Source organism: Ursus maritimus, unplaced genomic scaffold, assembly GCF_017311325.1.
Source record: "Ursus maritimus isolate PB19 unplaced genomic scaffold, ASM1731132v1 scaffold_2, whole genome shotgun sequence".
In the NCBI taxonomy this organism is placed as follows: domain Eukaryota; kingdom Metazoa; phylum Chordata; class Mammalia; order Carnivora; family Ursidae; genus Ursus; species Ursus maritimus.
The window spans coordinates 4,563,403-4,581,620 of NW_024424452.1; the positions used below are offsets into that span (position 1 = coordinate 4,563,403).

General features: G+C 48.0%; 1 protein-coding gene across 12 annotated transcripts; it reads left to right on the top strand.

Annotated features, from left to right (window-relative positions):
• Window positions 1-1,435: 1,435 nt before the first annotated feature.
• On the top strand, window positions 1,436-16,988 carry ZNF12 (zinc finger protein 12). 12 transcript variants are annotated; one of them, XM_040634745.1, is made up of 8 exons: window positions 1,649-1,830; window positions 2,752-2,815; window positions 8,497-8,623; window positions 8,873-8,968; window positions 12,621-12,740; window positions 14,993-15,077; window positions 16,361-16,419; window positions 16,781-16,988. In XM_040634745.1, exons 2-8 carry the CDS (start codon window positions 2,801-2,803, stop codon window positions 16,846-16,848), a joined length of 570 nt encoding a protein of 189 aa, XP_040490679.1. In that variant the 5' UTR covers window positions 1,649-1,830; window positions 2,752-2,800; the 3' UTR covers window positions 16,849-16,988. The 12 variants fall into 12 exon arrangements, 9 of the variants coding, with proteins under 9 accessions (XP_040490678.1, XP_040490677.1, XP_040490679.1 ...); XM_040634746.1 differs by having other exon boundaries at window positions 1,650-1,830; window positions 12,621-12,728; XR_005835944.1 differs by lacking the exon at window positions 14,993-15,077 and having other exon boundaries at window positions 1,633-1,830; window positions 12,621-14,655; window positions 16,361-16,988.
• Window positions 16,989-18,218: the final 1,230 nt, after the last annotated feature.

The following is an 18,218-nucleotide window of genomic DNA, read 5'->3' on the forward strand; positions in this document are numbered from 1 at the left end:
GTCAGAGAGACGTGAGAAGATTTCTTTTTCCTTTGGACAGAAATAACTAGCAAGGATAGGCACCCAGATTACCTGGTGAATTTAGGATGAACTGTGAAAAAATGTATAGCAAATGGTGCTGACAAGTCCTGTTAACGAGGAGCAGGTGTACTGTTTCGCCTGAGAACTTCTATGTAATGGATTGTATTTGCTTAGCTGCATAAAAAGACAAAGTTCATTTTTCTCCTTGCAGTCTTGTTAGTGGTTCACCTGTGATGGGCAGCACCATCTGATTTAATGGTTATTTAACAATAGAACAGGGGCACCCGGGTGGCTGGCTCAGTCAGTTAAGCAGCTGACTCGTGTTTTCAGCTCAGGTCCTGATCTCAGGGTTCTGGGATTGAGCCCTGCATGGGGCTCACGCTCAGCGGGGAGTCGGCTAGGGATTCACTCTCTACCTCTCCCTCTGCTCCTCGCCCTGCTGTCTTTCTCTAAAATAAATCTTAAAACAATAGAACAGTTGTCCTTATATCTGTATTTGTGGAGAGGATTTCTTGGATGGCTGGAGATTTTACTTCTAATCCTCACCACCCAACAGTGATTAAGAAGCAATTGGCCAAGAATAGGATTATATAATCTCTCTCTCTCTCTCTCTCTCTCTCTCTCTCTCTCACACACACACACACACACACACACACACACACACACACAATATTAATAGATGATTGTCCTTATGGTCCCTTTTTTGAAAAATGACATTATAACCTAACATATTCTCTTTGATGGGCAAGATCTCGGGTATCTGAGTTTGGGGGGGGGTTGTTTTTATTTTTGGTTTGTGTGTGATTTCTGATTGTTCTACAGTATTTAAGCATTCCTTGTGTAATCTGGACAAGCTACATTTTCTGCTTCCTTCGAGAAACCATGTGCCCACGGATGACACTATCTAATGTCATGGCTGGGTATTAATTGCGTCCCAGTGTTTTAGTGAAACTTCTAATATTTCAGTGACGTGTATACGATGCACCCTTTCCTTGTCCTCTCCTGCTCGTGGGGAATCTCAGTGCCAACTGGATAGATCTCAGGACAAGCAAAGGACCAGGCATCCAGGACGCAAACACAGCCCTCTACTCGAGGTGACACCTTTCCTTGATCCCTAACAGGAGCGAAGACAAAGTGGAAATTGGGCCCTAGGTTCGGGCGGTCAATCCTCAGCGCAGCGCCTCTTAACCACCAGATGGGGTGGAGACTTTCGAGACGTCCCCTAACATGTGGGCGCTTGGACTCACGGGAAACTGAGGTCGGGTATTTGTCGGGCTCCCGGGTGGGCTCCGGCGGGCGCACGGCCGCCGTCGTCCTGCGCATGTGCAGCTCGGCCTGTGTGCGTGTTCGCGCACGCGTAGTGCCGCCGCGCTGCTCTCGCTTCCTGTCCGAGCCCAGGTCACCGCTCGCCGTGGTTCCCAGGCTTCGGCCTCCGGCGGGCGAGAGTCCCGGGGCCTGCGGGGCTACGTTCTCTGGCCGGACCGGCACCCAGCGGGCGCGGGTCCGCGCGGGCCGGCGGAGGTTCGAGCGCGGGCCCCGGAGCCCGCGAGCTGGGCTGGAGGGGCCGGGCGGGCGGCGGCAGGGCAGGGCGGCGGGGCCCGGGCTCGGGCCCGGCCCATCTGCGCCCGCGGGACGGCGAGGCCCCGGGCGGCCGATTCGGGCCTCGGGAGGGTCGTCGGCCCGAAGTGAGTTTGTCCCGTAGGCCCAGAGCCCGCTCCCCGGGAACGGCGGCCCCGGGAGGCGGAGGAGGAGCAGCCCCCGCCCCGGAGCCCTCGGGAGCTTTGAGGCAGCTCGGCGGGTCCCGACGGGGTAGGTCGTGCGCTTGTGGATTTTCCAAGCGGCGCGGCGGCGAGAGGGCGCGAGCGGCTGGACGGGGAGGGATGGGCGCTCCCCCGGGACGCGGGACTCGTGGGACCCAGGTTTCCCGGGGGCGCAGAGGGTCCCTGCCTCCCTCCCCACCGACCCCCCTTGCTCCCCCGGTTCCCTGTCCGGCTTCCCGACGTGTCTCTAAGCGCGCAGGAGTGTGTACTGACCCCGCTGGGTTGTGCCCTGGAGCATCCCACAGTGTCGCGCAGGACCAGGGCGTGAGGGCCAGCTGCTGCTGCCCGTGTTGACAGAGGAGGAGATTGGGCCTGAGCAGAGAGGTGGCTTGTCCAGGGTGACGGGGTCTGTGGATGGGCTTGCTCACAGGACTCAGCTCCTGGGCCGGTGTTCTGTCTGCTCGGTTACATTTAAGTCAAAGTGAGTTTCTTAACAAAAGATGCTTTTGTGGGGCACATTTAAGTTTGCACAGATAATTTGAAGACAGCCATGCCTGAGCACTGCTCTTTACTCAGAGCATTCTGTTCTGATCTTCGGTAGTTACAAGGGGTACGAAGAAGATAGAGAAGTGTAACAGACTTTCTTGTTTTATAGTTAATGATGGAGGATTATTTCAGTAGGATTCAGGTTGGTTAGCTAACGAGAAACAAATTAGAGGAATGTAACAGACTTTCTTGTTTTATATTTAATGATAGAGGATTATTTCAGTAGGGTTCAGGTTTGTTAACTAACGAGAAACCTATCTAGTCAGGTGGGAGTTACAGACAGGTGGGTGCTCCCTCATTCTTCCAGTCACTTCTGAAGGTTTAAAGGGACAGTGTCACAGTTTCTTTCATGGAACCTTCCAGAAGAGTACTTTCTCGACAGTCCAGGTCTCATAGCTTCATTGCTTCTCTTTTCTTTCCCCAGGTCTGCCTCCACTTTTACTGTCCTCCCCTTTTTCCAAGAACAGCAGAAAATGAGTAAATCTGTGGTGAGTGTTTCTGTGTATGTATTTATTCTCTACTTGCTTTTATAATGTACCTTAGGAGGTGAGTCGTTCAGACTTTAAAATGCAAATGGGAAGGTAGAAACAGAAAAGAGAAGCGGGCGGATAAAGCATGGAGTACCAGCGTGGCAGCAAGCACCAATGTTCATATGTGTTGAAAGCACGGTCCTTCAGGGTCCTTAAAGCCAGGGTACAGGCACTGCTTGGGGGCTTGACATTCGTTGCAAAAAATGACAGATACCATTCAGTACTTAACACTCACCTGCCGAAACAGTTTTGTGTTTTCGCGCGTCTTGTGATTTCTTAGGCCATGTCGCTGTAATGGTAAACAGACTTCCTGAGTGGCCGTCTCTAAACCGTGGCCATTGGTACCTTCCTTGTGCCTCTTGTAAGCAAGGCATACTGTCCAGGGAGCAGCCAATGCAGAGAATTTCTCTGGTAACTAAAACATCATCCCATAAATGCATTGTTTTTACTGCTTGAGCCAGGGGGTAGGACGAGGAAGCCCTGGAGGAATGGCCTTCCCATTCTCCAGTAAGTCTCGCTAAATAGTTCTCTGATTGTCTGTCTGGTTTGCATCTCAGACTGGGCAGTGACGCCTCTGGCAGAGATTGCTGATTTCCCACTCACGTTGTGTCCCAGGGCCTGTGGTCCCCAGTCTGCCCCACACCTCCCTGGAACCTGACCCAGTAAAGGTTACCTGGGAGCCACTCCTTGCCTTGGACCACTTGCCGCCTTTCCCATCTGCAGAATCTCTCCTCTCTTCCTGACTTCTGCTTCTACCCTCTTCGTGTGTTGTTTCTTCCACCCCGGCTCGTGACTTTTACACCCATCAGACCTCACCCTCCTGGGCCCTGAACCACGGGCTCTGTCGGTTTTTCCACCCGGACCAGATACATCTGCCCTGCCACCTGCCGGCACTTCCGGGGAGGCTGTCCAAAGGACACCTCAGCTTAATGGACCCTGTAGATCTAAAAGTAATTACTTGCAGCACCCCCCCCCCAACCTGTGCCTTCTGCTCTTGTCCCAGTCGGCTCTGTGTTCTGTTGTTCTGCCTGTCACTCTGTCCCGGACAATGGGATTCATTCTGATCTCTTTCTTTGTCCTGTGTTACCATATCTGTGTGTTCCTATATTTCTAAGTGGCTTCTATTCCTTCCCCTTCACCCCTTCCCTGCTGCCATTAAAATAGCTCATTCTTTCATTCGTGGACCATTACAAAAACGTACCTTTCTGTGCTCCCTCTTTCCTCCACGGGCTCAAGTGTATTTTCCACATTGAGCATTTCTCCAAAAATGTGTACCACATCATTTTGCTGCCATATAGAAAGCACTTCAGAGACTCCCTGAGTGGCAGGAAATGCAGGGGTGTGGAGGGAGTCAAGGGGCCCCGGCTTGTTAGTGAGATGCAGATGGAGAAGGAATATGGCCTGGGATATTCCAGCTGATCCTAGGCCCCATACTGCGTTGGTGGGCTTGAGTTTGTTCTTAACCACAAGTGAGGTTAAGAATATGTTAACATGTTTCGAAGCTGTTCCTTGTTTTTTTGTTTGTTTGTTTTTAATGTGTAGACTTATTTTTGAGAGCAGTGTACGTTTATAGGAAAATCGAGTGGTTGGTACAGAGATGCTGTCGACCCCTCCGTCAGTTCCCCCTGTTGTGAGCGTCTTAGGTCAGTGTGGTACATTGTTTCAGGGGATGGGTTGGTAGTGACAGGTTATTATCTGAAGCCTGTAGTTGATGCTAGAGGTCGCGCCTTGTATTGTGTGGTTCAGGCCTTGACGTCTGTATAATGGCATGGGTCCGCCATGACAGTAGCATGGGGAACACGCTTACTGCCTTAAAAGTTCCCTGGGCACCACCTATTCATGCCTCCCTCCCCCAGTCCCTGACAACTACCGGTCTTTGCACTGTGTGTATACTTTTGCCCTTTCCAGAACATCCATGGACAACATGGGCCTGAACTCTTTGGGTTTACTTACATGTGGATTTTTTTCAGTAAACACAGCCTGGCACCATAAAGATATTTTCCTAACATTTTTTTTCCTTCAGCTTACTGTCTTGTAAGAATACCGTTTATCGTACACATAACATATAAAACGTTTTCTTTAAGATTTTATTTGTCAGAGCACACAAGCAGGGGGAGCAGCAGGCAGAGGCAGAGGGAAAAGCAGGCACTCTGCTGAGCAAGGAGCCCGATGTGGGGCTCCATCCCAGGACCCCTGGGATCATGACCTGAGCTGAAGACAGTCACTTAACCGACTGAGTCACGCAGGTGCCCCATACAAAACACATGTTAATTGACTCTTGTTATCGGTAAGGCTTCTGGTCAGCAGGACACTGTTAATCCTTAATTTGGGGGGAGGGATCACAAGTCATATGCGGACTTTCAACTGTGGGGGTCATTGTCGCTAACCGCCACGTTGTTCAAGGCAGTCCTACAGCCTGTAGCTTTTTCAGACGGGCCTGTTCAGTTTTTGTGTGAAGTGCCCGCTCATGCCCACTGCCAGGCTGTCTGTCACAATGCTCTTTTGTTTTGCTTTTCATACTGACTTACAAAGTAGTCTTAAATGTTTATACATTTTTTCCGTTTGGGGCATGTCAGTAAACATTTTCTTCCAAGCTGCTTTATTTTTTTACTTTATTTTCCAGCGTTATCATTTCATTCTTTAATGTTTTCATTTTGACGAGTTAAATACTGTACATTTTTAAAATTTCTCAAAATGAGCACGACTGTGCGAGTGGGACCCCTCAGGCCCCACTGGAGCCACAGCGTTGCCCATGGACAGCTGGTGGTGGCGAGGGGGGTGGAGTTCACGGGCTCGGGCTTCCCCCTCCTTTCTGTGGGTTCTGTTTTCCTATGCTGGCTCTGGAGGACAGCTGCGGTGCCTCCCCTTGGATGGGCCATGTCGGGGTGTGCTGACTTCCCGGCTCTGGAGGCCTCGGATGTCTGAGAATGTCCTTCTCTTGGACGTTCAGGACAACTCTGGCTTGGTTGGGCCTGTGGACTAGGGGCTTCCGGCCCCTGTAGGCTCACGCTGACCTCTGTTGTTCTGGTCCCAGCGATGGGTGTGAGGTCTGGGACATGTGGAGGTGGCTGTGGCATACAGAGCCCTTTGTTAGAGTCCCTTTGCACTTGGGTCATTGTCTACGCTTCTCCGAGGGCCTCGCCCTCGTTTCCTCTCTCAGCTTTTACATATTGGGGGGGAAGGTGGGAGCAGCGCCGTCTGCATTGGAAGCGCCCTGACAACGGGGCCGACTGAGGTGTTCAGAGTCTTCTCCCTTCACGTCCTATGGTCTGGCTTGTGTGAAAATGCGTAGCCAGCTCGGGGTTCTTGACTATGAAGCTGTCTCTGGAATAGTAATTGCACTGAGTATTCTTTTAATACATCGAGAGTTATTCCCTTTTGAAACTCAAGTAAAATCCCTACATATCTGCAGTCTGGCTGGTTTCTTAACTTGTTAACCAGGTTTTCTGAAACCCATTTTCTCTGAGTTTCAGATGCTTGTAAAGCTGCTTGCTTAAAGCTGGAGAAAGAACAATACGGTTTTCTCCTTCTCCCTTTGCACGTAAGCGTGAACTCGGGCAAGCTACTCAGACCCATCAGGAAAGAGAAAATCAGTTTGGAACATTCACGATAATACTGATTTTAAGCAGCAACTGTGCATGTATTTCATGTGCATTATAAACAACAAAAACTATCATTTTTTCTTAATGTGTATTTTTTTCCTAATGCAAAAATGCAAGCATTAAAAAATCCCTGCAAATGGTACATTTTGTGAAATTACAGATGGCAAAACCAGAAGTTTCGTACATTGTTCTATTTATGTATTAAAACTAAACTACTTTCTTTCTCTATGCCTTGCTCTCTTGGTTTTGGTAATGACTTCTAACTTGTGAACTTGTGGGCACCGGTCTTCATCAGGGTGGCCACAGGCTTGGCTGGCGATGTCTGAAGGAAGGATGGGCAGAGCTTCTGGAAGACCTGCTCACTGTTGCTCTCCTAGACCGTCTGCTCACAGGCTGGGCCAGGGCAGTTCTGCACACAGATTGGTCTGGATTGGGCAGGAACCACTTGTAACGCCACTCCAACCAGCAGTTGTGCTCCGAGCCCAGCACCTTTACCCTTCCCAGGACAGCAAAGCCTGGTCCCCGGACGTCCCCGCACCTGGAGCTTGGGAGAATAACAGGTTCAGGTGACCGGGCATCTCGGGGAATCTTGCCAGCGGGGCACATCCTGCACTCTTCTTCGATCGTTCCACATAAAAAAAGCTTAGATTTTCGGTCAATGTCAGGAGTCTGTGGTCCTCTCAAATGGCTCCTGCACATGACATGGCCTTTCCCTTCACCGCTGTCCACACCACTCCTTGCTCTGTGTTTTGTCGGAATCCCCAGGGCCTGATTGTTAATGCGCTGACGCTGTTCTCTAAACCTTCCTTGGCAATTGCATAAACTTGACAGCTGCTTTACAGTTGTTTAACTTCTGTGTTTTCTGATTACTTTCTGTCGTTATTTGGAAAGAATGATAAGACGCATAAGGGGAGTTGACAGTAATACGTAGTTGTCCTTGAGAAGCGTGTATTATGTCCAGAGAAGTTTGCTAAGTGCTTTCCATGGATCAGTCCATTTGACGCAGGTATTACCTGACATGGTTGGCACCACTATTACCTTTATTTCAGAGGTAGCAATACAGCGGGACAATTGTAATGACTGGTGTATTTGAGTGGGACAGTTTATTCAGAAGATCCACGGCTAAAGGTCTGGTTTGGACAGTCTCTGGGTCTGCTGTGAGCTGTTTGCCCCTCTTCAGGACCGTGCTTCTGCCCTCCTGGAATGTGTAAATGGGAAGAAGGGGGATTCCGAGTTCCCTGGCTGGGAATTAGGGGCAGCCGAACCACACCATTACTGACAATTCATGCGGCAGCCATGGTCAGACTTGTGTAGGCTTATCTTGCAGTAACACACACGACTGGGATGTACGTGGCCAGGCTTGCTTGTTGCAGTTGTGGCCAGTGTCACAGATCACCTTCCCTTGTAAGCCGTAGGAGGAACAGGTATGAACAGAGATAGCGGTTGAATTTCAGGCTGTTGAGTTTGCATCTGGGACATGTGTCTGGAGTTTAGGAGAGAAGTCTGGGTGGCTGGTGTACATTTGGGTCATGCTGACGTATAGATGGGAATTAAACATATGCGGTCCACTGGGATCACAGCCGGGTGCAGACAGCAAAGAGTGAAGCACCAAAAACAGAGCCCTGGGCCCTCTAACTTAAGGATGACTTGGAGAATAGGGGAGCCAGCAAAGGAGATAGGAAGGAGCAGTGGGAGGGGTCAGAGGAGAGCCAACATTGGTAATGTTCTGGAAGCAAAAAGGAGCAAAGTGCATCCTGTGTTTCTGTGAGTACATCTCAGGCCTGCGCTCCTTGGGACAGGGGCTCTGTCTGTTGGTCTTAGTGTCCCCCGCAAGCCAGGATTGCCCCTGGCTCATAGTACAAGACGGTATTTTCTTTTTCAGTGTGTGCCGAATGAACACATTCTGGCGTATTTCTGATATATTTTCTTTCCACAACAAGGTATACGGTGTTTATAGTTAACTTGACCAGTGAGCTTGGTAAGCTCTTGTCCTCATCCACCTTCACCTCATCCAGTTTCGGTCTGGTGCCGTTACAGGGGCCAGTGTCGTTCAAGGACGTGGCCGTGGACTTCACCCAGGAGGAGTGGCAGCAGCTGGAGCCCGAGCAGAAGACCACGTACCGGGACGTGATGCTGGAGAACTACAGGCATCTCGTCTCCGTGGGTGAGGAGAGCCCGCTTTCTCGGTTGCTGAGATACATGGGATTGCCCTCACATGTTACCGACTCTAACTTTGAATTTGTTGGGACAAATGTGAGTGGTCTGTTTTCGCACCAGGCAGGGCACTTGGTCTTCACCTCCCCAGTGAAAGGTTCGAATTGTGGTGCTGGTTGTGAGGCAGCACTGTCCTCAGACAACAGAGACCCAGCAGCCCAGCAGTCAGGCTCAAGTTCTCTTTCATTTCTGTTAACAGGCTGTCACATTATCAAACCGGAAGTTATCATCAAGTTGGAGCAAGGAGAAGAGCCATGGATAGTAGAAGGAGAATTCCTACCACAGAGTTACCCAGGTGTGTTAGTGCAGGCAGTGCGGACACTGGTAACTTGGAAGGGTTTTTCCTGGAAATTGTTAACTGTCCCGAAACTGTAGAAGCCTACAGACAGTCACCTCTGTGCTCCGGGTACCCGAGTCCCACTCCCAGCACGTTCTTCCTTCCCCACGAGAACCCGTGTTTGCAGAGCGTTGCTATGCTTGCCTCTTCCCAGAGCCCACGCCCAGTCACTTCCTTCTTCCCCCAAGCTTTGTGTTGCGCTCGCTCCCACGGCATTTTCAGCCATCCCCTTATCTTGGGTTCTTTCGGTTCTTAGGCCTTCGTAAGTCTGTCATTGAAAAGTAACTGATGCGACTCTTCAGTTCTTGCCGCCTTCCTTTTTTATTCCTCTTTTTTTGTGAAATGCCTCGGACTGGTTGCTGTCCCCGGTTTCACGGCTCCCTTCTCTGAGGGCAGATCCAAACCCCCGGCTGTGCCCGAGTCACTGAGTTTGGTTCTCCCGTGGTCGGTGTGCTGCTCGTCCTTCCCACGATCCAGACCTTACGTCCCAGACACTTGTGTCCATCTCGTCTCTTACTCACCGTTCTGTCCCAGTGCTTGACCAGTGGCCTGTCACGTCAGGTGCTCAGTGAATGTGGTGCACAGGAGTGAGTACCTGTCCCTCAACCCTCCAGAAAATTCTCTGAAGGGTCTGCTTCCACCTTTAGTGGGTTCTGGTTCCTAAGTTGTGTCCTTAGGGTTGTTGCTTGCCTGTTTGTTTTATGCTTTACCGTCCCTGTCCTCCTGTCCGCCATCTCCTATGGCAGCTGCCCCACAGCTCCTCATGCTAAGTGCACTTGTGAGATGGGTTTCTCGAAGTTTTTGGTTGATCTTATCACTGGTTGCCCAGGAGGAGCCTTCAGTGATTCCCTGCTGCTTCCTGAGGGAGTGTACATTTCTCCTCTTCCCGGTGCTGCCTGGAAAATTAGTGTTCTGTTGTTTCCCACAACTCTTGTTACATTCCACAGGGTCCTTGCTCCTAAATGTCTTCTGTTCATATGGTTATTGTCCCTGTAGCTTTACTTCAGAGGGGCGTGCTCTGTTTGTCAGATAACAACACATTCTTCCAGTCAGAGCTCAGTTTTTCCACCCCTCCTTGAAGTTTTACCTTCTAGCTCTTGTCGTTATTTCAGTCTGCTCCTTCTCTCAAGGTGACTCCACCTCATGGCCATACCTTGAAAAAAGTTAGCTTTGATCAAGTCGTCTGTTATTTGGTCAGATATATTTTTTGCTTGAGCTTCTTTCTTCCCCAGATTAGTATGTAATATGTTCTCCCTTGCCTTAGTACGTAACGCGTAGTCTGCACTTGAGTATCTGAGGGGCCAGGTAGGTGAAAGAACTTTTTTTTTTTTTTAAAGATTTTATTTATTTATTCGACAGATAGAGACAGCCAGCGAGAGAGGGAACACAAGCAGGGGGAGTGGGAGAGGAAGAAGCAGGCTCATAGCAGAGGAGCCTGATGTGGGGCTCGATCCCATAACACCGGGATCACACCCTGAGCCGAAGGCAGACGCTCAACCGCTGTGCCACCCAGGCGCCCTGGGTGAAAGAACTTTCTTGTCCATCTATTGAGAAATAATTTATAAGCAGTCCTAAATACACATGCCTGGGTCGCATCCCCATTTATTCTGCAGGTGCTTGAAAGATACCCATAGGATTCAGATTAAGAGTAACAGCTCTGATTTTCTATTAAAGGGTTCAAAGGAAATAGGGAATAGAGTCATAGTTTCTAAGAGACAGGATTTGGTCAAGAAAGAGAAGAGAGTTGTGTGGCATAATTTAAAACTCAGCATTCATGTGGACTGTTGATCCAATGCCGGGCTGAACCACTGTGCTAGTCATTGTGTGTGGGGTAATTATTTTCAGCGTTAAGGGGAGATGGAGCTAATCGAAGTGAGAAAGAATTTAAGAAGTTTTCTTGTTTGTTTTTTAAACACAGAGACTCCCTGAAAGGTTTTGAGTAGATCAGGGCTGGAAGCAAGTGAACTGAATTAAGCAGTAAGAGGGGAGACTTGTGTTTGAAAGTGAGCTGGGTGTTGTTGGCACCACAGCAATCTCAGAAGCCCATGGTTCCTGAGCCAGGAATCCATGTCTCCCAACTTGCTGCGAGGTGGTGTGCTGAGCGCTGTTCCCCTCCTCCACACCCAGCCCCCCTAGGGTGTATCAGATGACACTCTTTGCCCAACAAATAGCTTGGTTTTCCTGGAGCAGAAATTACTTTTTATAGACTAGTAAAAACCAAGTTTGGAATCATACTGTGAACCCAGGTGAAAAGTATTCTTTGTCAGGTGTTTTCCCCCCATTTTATCTGTCCACATTTTGGCAGTGGGCTCAGGGAAGTTGTAGGTTTGGGAGGACGAGGTCAGTACAGTTTATTTGATGTGGATGACAGCAAGTACAAAGTCAAGTTCATCTAAAAACTTGTAAGTGAAAATAAAGAACAGTTTGGGGAATCTGATTTTTAAGGTTTGGAAGTGAAAATGAAACCAAGTGAAACTCAGGAGTGAAGTCTGTTCACAGAATGAAGTGACAGTGGTATGTCAGGGGCAAGACTCGTTTAAGGAAATCACCAGGAGGTTGAAAATGGGAAAACTAGTTGGTACGTTACTGAGCATGTGTTTTGTGCCAGATGCTGCTCTGAGCACTTTATGGATTTATGCAATCCCCCAGCGACCCTATAACATAGATACCAATGTTTCTGTGTCACCTGTGGGTGATCCTGAGCAACAGGCGACGTAAGGACTCCCCCAGGTCGGCCAGCCAGAGTGCATGCTGTATTGTCCAAATAGAAACAAATAGAGTTCCGTGGTCCTGGTGAGTTCAGGCTAAATCATAACGCCAGAGAGCATCTATGAAATCTTAAACTTCTGAAGGGCTGGCATGCTCTGGTCTATTTCATCCTTCCTGTTGAACATACAGAGTTCCTGGTGCTCTCCTTCCAAGTGACACTGAACCACAGGGGGTTAGAGCGCTGGCCACACAGCTGCTACTCTAAACATGAGGTTTGGGTGCAAGCGGATTTGGCCCTACTGTGCAGAGTCTGGGCAAAAGAGTTTGGAAGGCTCTAGGCCAGTGAGAATGCTGCCACAAAAATCTCTGTAAAAGGTGAAGGTGCCTCGGACTGTAGTCCTCTCTCCCAACGTGCTGTGAAGTGGTGTGGCGCAAAGTACTGGTCCCTTCCCCCACACCTGATGCCTCTGGGGTACCTGTGCACCCCTTCTGGCCCAGTACTGCTCCTTGTCGCCCTTCATTCACCCCATTTGCTGTGAGTCCTTCCATATCTGCCTGTCAGCTGTTCATCCACCGTCCTTTGTCTTCCCATCAGTGTTTCGTGCTTGTATCTTACTATCTATGGCCAGTTTTGAGCAAAATCTTACAAAGTAGTAAAGACCAAAGGTGTTTGTGCTTTTCCCCTTTCCTTACTTCGGAGGTGTATGTGTGTTTGTATACACATATGCATGTGTGTGTGTATTTATTCCAAACCATAACAATAGGGGGGAGAGAAGTACACTGGGAATTATTTTCATCTGTCCATGCAGCTTGCATCTCCACCAGAATGAAATGCTTGCATGTAAGTCACCTTCCATATGTAGGAAGAGGTACAAAATTTTGTTATTTTGCCTCTCTTTAGAAGAAGTCTGGAAAACCGATGATCTGGGAGAAAGAGTCCAAGAAAATGAAGGCAGATATTCAAGGCAAACTGTATCCATCAACAACAAAACCCTGATTGAAGAGAGAGGTAATGTTCTTGGTAAGACTTTTAATGTGGAAACGAACCCCATTCCTTCAAGAAAAATGTCCTATAAATGTGACTCGTGTGAAAAGAGTTTGAAATCTATTGCAGAATATATTAGTAGTGACGGCAGCTATGCAAGAATGAAGCCTGATGAATGTAGTGCATGTGGGAAACCACTTCCCCACATTAAACTCGAGAAAACTCATCCAGGAGATGAATCTTACGAATTTAATCAAAATGGGGAAGCTTATAGTCTAAATGAAGAAAGTATTTTTCAGAACATTCATATTTTGGAGAAACCCTTTGAATATATTGAATGCCAGAAAGCCTTTCAGAAGGATGCAGTTTTTGTTAATCACATGGAGGAGAAGCCCTATAAGTGGAACGAATCTGAAATAACCTTTCTGCAAATGTCCAACCTCAGCGTACACCAGAGATCACAGATGGAACTGAAGCCCTATGAATGCAGCGCATGTGGGAAATCCTTCTGTAAAAAGTCAAAGTTTATCATCCATCAGAGGACTCACACAGGAGAGAAACCTTATGAATGTAATCAGTGTGGGAAATCCTTCTGCCAGAAGGGGACCCTCACCGTCCATCAGCGCACACACACAGGGGAGAAGCCCTACGAATGTAATGAATGTGGGAAAACCTTCTACCAGAAGTTACACCTCATTCAACATCAGAGAACTCACTCAGGAGAGAAGCCCTATGAATGTAGTTACTGTGGAAAATCCTTTTGCCAGAAGACACACCTCACACAACACCAGAGAACACATTCAGGAGAGAGACCCTACGTTTGTCACGACTGTGGAAAAACCTTCTCCCAGAAGTCAGCACTGAACGACCATCAGAAAATTCACACGGGCGTGAAACTCTACAAGTGTAATGAATGTGGGAAGTGCTTCTGCCGGAAGTCTACACTCACCACACATCAAAGGACGCACACCGGAGAGAAGCCCTACGAATGTAACGAATGCGGGAAATTCTTCTCACGGTTGTCCTATCTCACCGTACACTACAGGACTCATTCGGGAGAGAAGCCCTACGAATGTAACGAGTGTGGGAAGACATTCTACCTGAACTCAGCTCTCATGAGACATCAGCGAGTACACACCGGAGAGAAACCGTACGAATGTACCGAGTGTGGAAAACTCTTCTCTCAGCTGTCGTACCTCACGATACATCACAGAACTCATTCAGGAGTGAAACCCTACGAATGTAACGAGTGCGGGAAGACCTTCTACCAGAACTCAGCCCTTTGCAGACATCGGAGAATACATAAAGGAGAGAAGCCCTACGAATGTTACATATGCGGGAAGTTCTTCTCTCAGATGTCGTACCTCACCATCCACCATCGAATCCATTCAGGAGAGAAGCCCTATGAATGTAATGAGTGTGGGAAAACCTTCTGCCAGAATTCAGCCCTTAACAGACATCAGAGGACACACACAGGAGAGAAAGCCTATGAGTGTTACGAGTGTGGGAAGTTCTTCTCTCAGATGTCCTATCTCACCATCCACCACCGGATCCATTCGGGAGAGAAGCCCTTTGAATGTAATGAGTGTGGAAAAGCCTTCTCTCGGATGTCCTACCTCACTGTGCACTACAGGACTCATTCCGGAGAGAAGCCCTATGAATGTAATGAGTGTGGGAAAAAATTCTACCACAAATCAGCCTTCAATAGCCATCAGAGGATTCACAGGAGAGGGAATGTGAATGTGCTGGATGTGGGGAGGCTTCTCTGAAGTCGGAGAACCTTTCAGTGTGACGAGTGGGAGATGCCTGCCGAGTATGTCAGAGCTCACACAGGTGTTGTGCACAAGCCTTTGTGTTAGACTTGAAGCCCGAAAGTTCACAAGGTAGAAACCACAGTTGTAACAAGACCACAGGACTTGTTGGATGCCAGACTATACTGGAGTAAAAGTCTGTAAGTATTTAGAACGCATATGCACTTCACTGTGGACTCAGACTGTTTTACACATCAGGGAATTCATACCAAGGGAAAAACCTCTCCATTTTAAAGAAGGTGGGAAACCTACTCCTTTGGAAATTATTAATATTAAATGTTATGTTTTTGATGTAGTATCAAGCTTCTTGAAAACAAAAATACAGAAGATGAAGATACTTGTGTAAATAGAAGCTGTAAAATGAGCTGCCAGTAATCATGACTACAGCCTAGCAACCTCACACTCACACGGGAGTGGTTCCTGGGAATGTAGGACTTAGTTGTTGAGGGGTTTTCAGTTTGTCTGCTTGCTTTTTAGGATGCTACATTACAGGAAGTGTGTGTTCGTTTGAATCATGTTTGAAAAGCCATTGTATCATCATTAGAGTCATTTGTAAGACATGGTAAGATTATCCATTTTAAATAGCCCCACTGTGTTAGTACCCTGACAGCCTGACGCAGTCTCTGAACCAACCTCTGATAGTCTCACGTACGCGGCTTCTCGTACTCTTGCCTGGCATTTATAAACGTCTTTGATCGTTGTTAATGAATGAAGTCTTCTGTAAAGAAGTCAATGTTTTTATAACATGTTCAACTGTACCTGAGTCAGCAAGAGTTAGAAATCTACACATACGATAGTAAAGTGCATACATAATTTTAAGTTGTTAATGCCGGACATTTCCAGTAGGAAGCACCTGTAGTACTCCTTGTACTCTATACAGTTATATTTACTTAAAATATTTAAGTACTTAAGGTATTTCCATTTATATCAGTTTTTTTTCCATTGGTTTTGTTTGGATGCTTACAGGAGTGTGCAGAGCACACATTCTGTGTAACTTAGGAATTATCTGTATTTTTATTTGATAGGATAGTATTTTTAAATATTGTGTTCTACTCCTTCCTGAATGAAGAACTCTTCCTATGGGTTTGTGGCAGACACTGTTGAGTAACCCTGGTGACTCACTCCTTACTGTTTGCTGGCGGAGTTTGGGGATCCATTCCTCCCTGTGGAATGGGGGAAAAATCCTGACTAGTTTCAACTAATAATGATAATCCGTTTCTCATTGCCAGCAATTGGTTTAGAATGGTCACAGGACCCAGTTCTATGCAGATAAAGGAGATATCTGACAGGTGATTTCTGGAAACAGTTTCCTTAAAGGTTCCAGGAATGAATCCTGCAGGGTGAAGTAGAGTCTTTGTTGAGCGTTGCCTTCACTGCACGTGATGCCTGCCTGTGTCTTTCAACATGGAAGCAGAATTTAAGCATGGCAGAGAGAAAGACGGGGAGAACCGGGGACTTGGACGATGTGGAGCCACTGAACCACCCAGCCGTGTAGCCCCTCGGCCTCTGGACTGTTGCTTCTGTAGTGGACGAAATTCACCTTGGAGCCAGTTGCTGTAGGTTGCTGTTAGGGATAGCTGAAAATACAGAGTTATACCTTTGTAGGAATTATGCAGTTGAGAAGTGGACTTTAGGTAAATCACTTATTTAGAAGTACTGATAGAGGTTGATCTTATTTTCTGTAAATTTTGATGTAAATAGTTTGAGCACTACAAATCAACCTGAAACAATTAAATGTGTTTCCGTGAATGGTTACATCGCTGACCTAAGAACCCTTAGAGCCCGATAACAGCGATGTCAGATACACCTACCTTTTTACAGTGCATGACATTACATTTTGTTTAGGTTAATTTGTTATTCATGGATCATCACTCCACTCTTCGTTCACAATATACACTGTGGAGGTAAGGAGCTTTGCTTTCCTGTGATTAGCCCGACGGCCTACGTGTGAATGACTGAGCGCTGCCTACTGAGGTGAAATGCCGTCTTTTTCACGTATTTGAAGCCTTCGTGGCCCCGGTTCTTGTTGCTCACCACTTTCCCTCCGGATGCTTCTAGCTCTGTGAGTTTGCTCCATAACCGGAATGCAAAGTCTGCTAGATCGCATAGATTTGTGTAGGAAAATATATTCATGGTGTATTTGTTGAAATGGTATCTACAAAGATTTCCCACAGTAGTTTGTCCTCATAGCTTAAATACACAGTATGCATTTTAAGTAAAATATTTAAAAAGCGTAAATGGTTTACCACATTCTTTCTCTCATAGAGTGCCTGCAGATGAAAGGGCCCGGCGCACGGAGGTGGTCCGGAACCGCGTCTCTGATGACGTGGTGACAGGATTTGTTCGTGGTTGCAGAGCTGTCGGTGTTTTCATACTACATCTCTGCGTGGGCTCAGTGGCTTGTTCTTCTTTAATGACACTGTTTTTTTTCTTCCCTAGAGGCACTTAAAATAACAGTTTGTCTTAAATTTGATGGAATGTAGTATTTGAAAAGTTTCTAACTGCCCCTTGTAAGATACACAGGCCTGAGTCCATGAGGGAGAGCACTAGAGGGACGTCCGCTTCCCTGTCCTGCAGCAAGGACCGCACGTGGGACTGGGGCAGAGTGTGAGTTCTTGTGTGTTTACACACAGTGACCTCATGATTTGGAGTGTAAGCAGATGATGAACTCTGAGGGGTTTTCAAGGGCTGAGCAGAAGGAAGACCTTTCTGCCAGGTGGACATGTGAGATTCCCCCCAAGTTTTTCTATTTTCCTCTAGTCCGTGAAGTAATAGCTCATTCATGCTTCTCAAATAGGTCAAATCAAAGACGTGGTGTTAACACCGGGGCCCTATCCTCTCAGAGACCCCGAGTCACCCTCTTCTCTGTTCCGTGGTCATGTGCCTGGCTGTGCTGTGCAGTCAAGCACCCCAGGCAAGGCTGTATAATGCACATGACTACAGCCCAGGTAGCTGCCCGCTTTATAGAATGCCTGCAAATAAAACAAGCAAATTCCTTTTCATCACAGGACTACATCAGATAAATTGCTTTTCCTTTCCCTGAATTTAAAGTCTGTGATCCCTGCAAAATTGACAAACTCGTTCCCAGAGCCCAACTCTGGGCCTGCCGTAGAAGTAAGAGCAGTTTGCGGGTCCAGGGAGCTGCAGTGGGGGCGCCTGGGGGGCTGTGAGCAGCCAGAGACATTAGAGAGGCAGGTGCTGGCAGCTGTCCACTGTCATGCCCAGCACGGGGCCTTCATGACCCAGAAGGCAGGTGCATTAGCTCCGTCCAGCTGAGATGAGGGGTGCACTCAACACGCACACACCTGGAGCAGCCTCTTCTCGCTCCGGGGCCAAGTGCGTACAGTAAGTAGGCACGTTTCTGGATGGAGGAGGACCGTGCCGAGAGGAGAGGATCTATCAGGAAAGGGGTTCCTCCTCACTGGGAGCATGGTTTCTCTTCTGTAATACACGGGCCTACTGAAGCCACCCTGAGGAGCAGGAACTGGGGATTAGACCTTCGCCCTGCTACTCGTACCGTCCTAGATTTGCAGAACTTATAAGGAGTCAGTTACTAAGAGCACACCATACGTCTCCACAACTGGCAAGCTTAATGGAATGTAGGAATCCGGATTTCAAAATTGTCTTAGAAGACATCCTTAATTGGTTATATGAAGCAGGAACAGTTACTCTGAAAGAGGTAGGGGACAGGGCATGGACACAG

What these genes read in the sequence shown, in the direction of transcription:
- ZNF12 (XM_040634744.1), top strand. An exon ending in CAGGCATCTCGTCTCCGTGG is followed by an intron (nt 8,624 to 8,872) that starts GTGAGGAGAGCC and finishes TTCTGTTAACAG; the next exon opens with GCTGTCACATTATCAAACCG. An exon ending in CCTACCACAGAGTTACCCAG is followed by an intron (nt 8,969 to 12,620) that starts GTGTGTTAGTGC and finishes GCCTCTCTTTAG; the next exon opens with AAGAAGTCTGGAAAACCGAT.